Genomic DNA, 4,052 nt, shown 5'->3' on the forward strand with positions numbered 1-4,052 from the left:
GAAAAATGTCCTTTGGAACCAGAAAACCCTTAACTCTACTACATATTCCTTCTTTCTTCCGTAGATCCTAATAGTTCGTCCAGAGGACAGAAAATATAATCACGCTTTTATAGCAGCTAACTAATGTGAAAACATAGCATTTTTCTGAAAGCGAATGCTTTCCTCTCGGCAATGCGACCTGAAGGCAAACACCAACAAATTCCTTAATGCCACTAAATTAATAATAAATTACAAGAACAATGTTTTCCCCTGAACGTATGCAACGGCCAATCCTCTAAACGCAAGCATATATTAATTACCCAGTTAGTAAAAAAGCGTATTTTGATTTATCATTTTTTAAGTTGCCATGAAGCATATTATCGCTTGACCTCGACCATAGAAAAGCTGCAAACGTTGTAATAGCGCTAATTAAATCATCAGAAACACACACGGATAAAGAAATCGGGTAATACACAAACAGCCTTGGATGAATGTACATAAAATAAAATAATGTAATCAGCTCTAGTCTGTGCGCGTTTGATGTTGATTGATGGAGTTTTTAAAAAAATTGTAAAAATCTTCAACGACTACAATGAACAATAGAAACAGTGCAAGCGCTTTGAAAGAGCAAAAACTAATTAAAGAAAAAATATGTAAAAAAACTCTTGGTGCAGCTCTTAACATGCATTATCGCAATACGCGGGCATTGGGCAGGTTCAACTAATTTAATCTACAATTAAAACCAGCTGAACCCATCAGCGCTTGATTCCAGAATCTTCTCAAATCTGTCTTCAGATCAACCGCTGATACCATAAACCTCTCCAATGGGCAATGAAAAAAATCCTTACGGGCGTTTGCAGTTATAAATAAGCACGTCCAGATGGGCCATAAGCGTTTCAAATGTGCCATTAAGACGAAAACCAGGTTAATAAAGACACTTAGACGGGTTTTTCACGCGTATTTTGAGATAAGATTGTCGGGCAGAAGTGAAAAATCGCGGTCATTTTCGACATTTACAGTTCAATCCCGATATAAAGTGGTTCGGTTATGGGCTGGTGCGATGGTGATTTTATGTAAACTGTTGCAAATTCTCGAATTTAAAGCAGCCCAGATTCCCGAAAGTTAATAAGAAGGTTTACATGAAGACTCCGATGGAAGTAACAATGTTAAGTGCATGTTGCTGCAGCGTTCAAGCATTGTCTGGTTTATTGGCACTCAAACCATTCGTTATTAAGCCATAATGGCAGGTGACTTTAATAGATATTGAATGCATTTTATGGATACAAAGACCAAGGATTCCTGGTAAAGAAATCGACATCGAATGGTCAGCCAACCTGAGGCAACAACACAATAAGTCCAAACATCGATGGAATACTAATAAAGTCATAACTATTCGGGTGCAGTCTTCGTGCAATTAAAATTTGTACAATTGACCTGATTTGGCAAGAGAACGTAATGAAACCGAATTCAAATCAAACATTTTTTAAATTCAACAGGCCGCCCCATCGGACGGTCACCCGAGTGCCAAATCAGTATAAATTTGGTGATTTTGGCTGTGATGGTATCAGACTTTGTTTAACAGTCAAACACACCAGCTTAAGTAAAATGGCATCACAAGCTTTGGTAAGTCAACATTTATTCAGTTTGGGGCTTTGGTTAGTTTAAGGAACTTGCAGCCAAACGTCTTTGAAAGTTTTGCTAATTTCTAGTTCAGAACATCAACTGGTGAAGCATTTTTAAGACGTACAAGTTATCTAAACTGGACCTTTGTCTTAACTGGAAATTTTGAAGCGTTTTCAAATTTTCTTTATTTGCTGCTACTTTGTTTCGTTGTTTTATTTCTTGTCGCCGTCCTGATTTAATTTAAATGTTTGTGAGTTATTCAATTTATTCATTGTATCTTTTTTTTCTTATTTCTGTTTCTTACTCTTATTTTGTTTTCACTTCTAGTCAATATTGAAAGTATTCAACAGTTTGCACACTGATTTTTCCACTTACGTATTGAATATTCCGATTTGCTATCGAAATTTGTGAATCACTGGAGATTTAATGTTGCAGCTAAATCTGCTGGTTTCGGATGACAAATTCGACCATTTTTAATGCAAAAARCAAATTTCATATTTAAAGTATTTTCATTCAGAAAGTATTCATAAGAATCTAGCAAGAAATTAACAAGTTGAACAAAGATAAACTGTATAYTAAGTCTACTTGAGAAAGACATGAAGTATTATTAGATACTGGTAGGACAGAAAATATAACTAAACATAATGGATAGTTGGAAACACATGCGTGCACTGCTTTTGAGAAAACGAATTAAAATATACATAAGTTTATGTAATAAATTTTCAGTCTGTAAGTGTAAGAGCACAATCACTTCAAAATGYAAAGAGACAATTATTTCTACATAAATTAAGTATTCTTGTTTCATATCGATATTTTGGGCCGTTCCTGAGATAAATGGATTCACCCTGTACACACAYTATATTTTGCTTCTTATTTCCGTTACATCAAGATCTTCTCTTTAAACTTTAAACTTATATAAATGCACTTTTCTTCATTATTTTCCAGATTCACATTAGTTTTGTTTATTCTGGCAGGTACCCAAATCAGTTCCAGAATATTAAAGTTTTTGTCAATTAACTCCTGTATTTAAGTATTTCCTTCTGTTGTTGGTTGTTAGTTGGGCAAAAAATCATTTAGAAGTTGGAAGCTATTTTTTTTACTGATTGGATTAACTGTATTATGAATCTTAACATCGTTGTTTAAAGTGGATTTTTAGGTCACTTATGCAAACGATTCGTTTTCTCATTGTTACAAAAGTTTCAATAATCCATTTATTAGGCATATTGACCATCAAGTTTCAAGTTAAGACGCCTTACTCTCAAATTAAGAACAAAAAACATCGAAGTTGCCAACGAAAGATCTACAAGAAAAAAAATAACTTCTGAACGTATATCGTTTAATGAGCAAAGAAAGAAATCGCAAAACACAATAAAGCATAACTTTAAGACAAAAAACCTATACTTTACCAAGGCACGATTTAACATGAAAAACTGCAAGCCTGCAAATGAGCACTTTCAATTGCATTACAAAATACTTAGGATATTTCTTTACGTAATATAAAAGCGTGCAATTCCTTTTACATATTTTCTACTGATGCTGCGCACACACATGCACAAGTACAAAAATTCTGAGAAAAAATGACTTGGGGAACCCAGTTAAAAAAAAAAATCGCCCACGTCTCACTCAGCAAGTGCCCTTTTACAGCCGATTAATGATTTTTCTAGTTCTTCTTCTGCTTGGCCAGTTTGGCCATCTCCGGCTGTTTGGGAGGCCCAGATGGTGCAGTCCCAGTAGCCGCTCTGCCTTCCGCCTACTCGGTTCCCTACGCCTCTTCATACAGCGCCAACGTTGTGAATCACGCCATTGCCGCCCCAGTTGCCGCCCGCGTAGCCGCCCCACTAGCTCCAGTTGTAGCCAGGGCAGCCCCCCTTGTGGCCCCAGCTGCTCCTTTAGTGGCTCCAGCTGCTCCCTACCTGGCGTCTCCTTATGCGGCAGCTGCTCCATATGTGGCGTCACCTTATCTGGCGTCCCCATACGCAGCGGCCCCTTATGTGGCTTCTCCATACGCAGCCTCTCCTTATGTGGCTTCCCCATACGCAGCCTCTCCTTATGTGGCTTCCCCATACGCAGCCTCTCCTTATGTGGCTTCCCCGTACGCAGCCGCCCCTTTGATCGCCGCCAAGTAATCGCCAGTGGGTGGATGGTTTAGAAGGCTTTGTTATGTGAGCCGCCCAGTTTGATGTAAATATGTATATAAGGTCTGTGTATGTAATAGATTTGGTAAAAATGCATTTGTGGTGTTTTTATTTTGTCTGCCTGAGAAGGTCTTGAGTGGTCTCATTAATATCTCTCATATAACCTCATATTAATAGAGGTGTTTTTTAATCATTCTTGTGGAGGTTTTGTCGGGGTATATAGGGAGAATAAAATATTCATCAATTTGGTCGTTGTGGAAAGTCGACTTTTTCACAAATTTGGATTTTGGTACCATCGGCACTTTAGCGTCTAAC

The 4,052-nt window shown here is 37.5% G+C and overlaps 1 protein-coding gene across 1 annotated transcript; it reads left to right on the plus strand.

The window, feature by feature from the left end:
• Nucleotides 1–1,523: 1,523 nt before the first annotated feature.
• On the plus strand, nt 1,524–3,728 carry LOC125504378 (proline-rich protein 27-like). Its single transcript, XM_048666249.1, has 2 exons — nt 1,524–1,602; nt 3,267–3,728. The coding sequence occupies exons 1-2, from the start codon at nt 1,585–1,587 to the stop codon at nt 3,726–3,728; spliced, it is 480 nt and encodes a 159-aa protein (XP_048522206.1). The 5' UTR covers nt 1,524–1,584.
• Nucleotides 3,729–4,052: the final 324 nt, after the last annotated feature.

This window comes from Dendroctonus ponderosae, unplaced genomic scaffold (genome assembly GCF_020466585.1).
Source record: "Dendroctonus ponderosae isolate FM_Combo_2020 unplaced genomic scaffold, Dpon_F_20191213v2 Dpon_F_20191213_43, whole genome shotgun sequence".
NCBI classification, from domain to species: domain Eukaryota; kingdom Metazoa; phylum Arthropoda; class Insecta; order Coleoptera; family Curculionidae; genus Dendroctonus; species Dendroctonus ponderosae.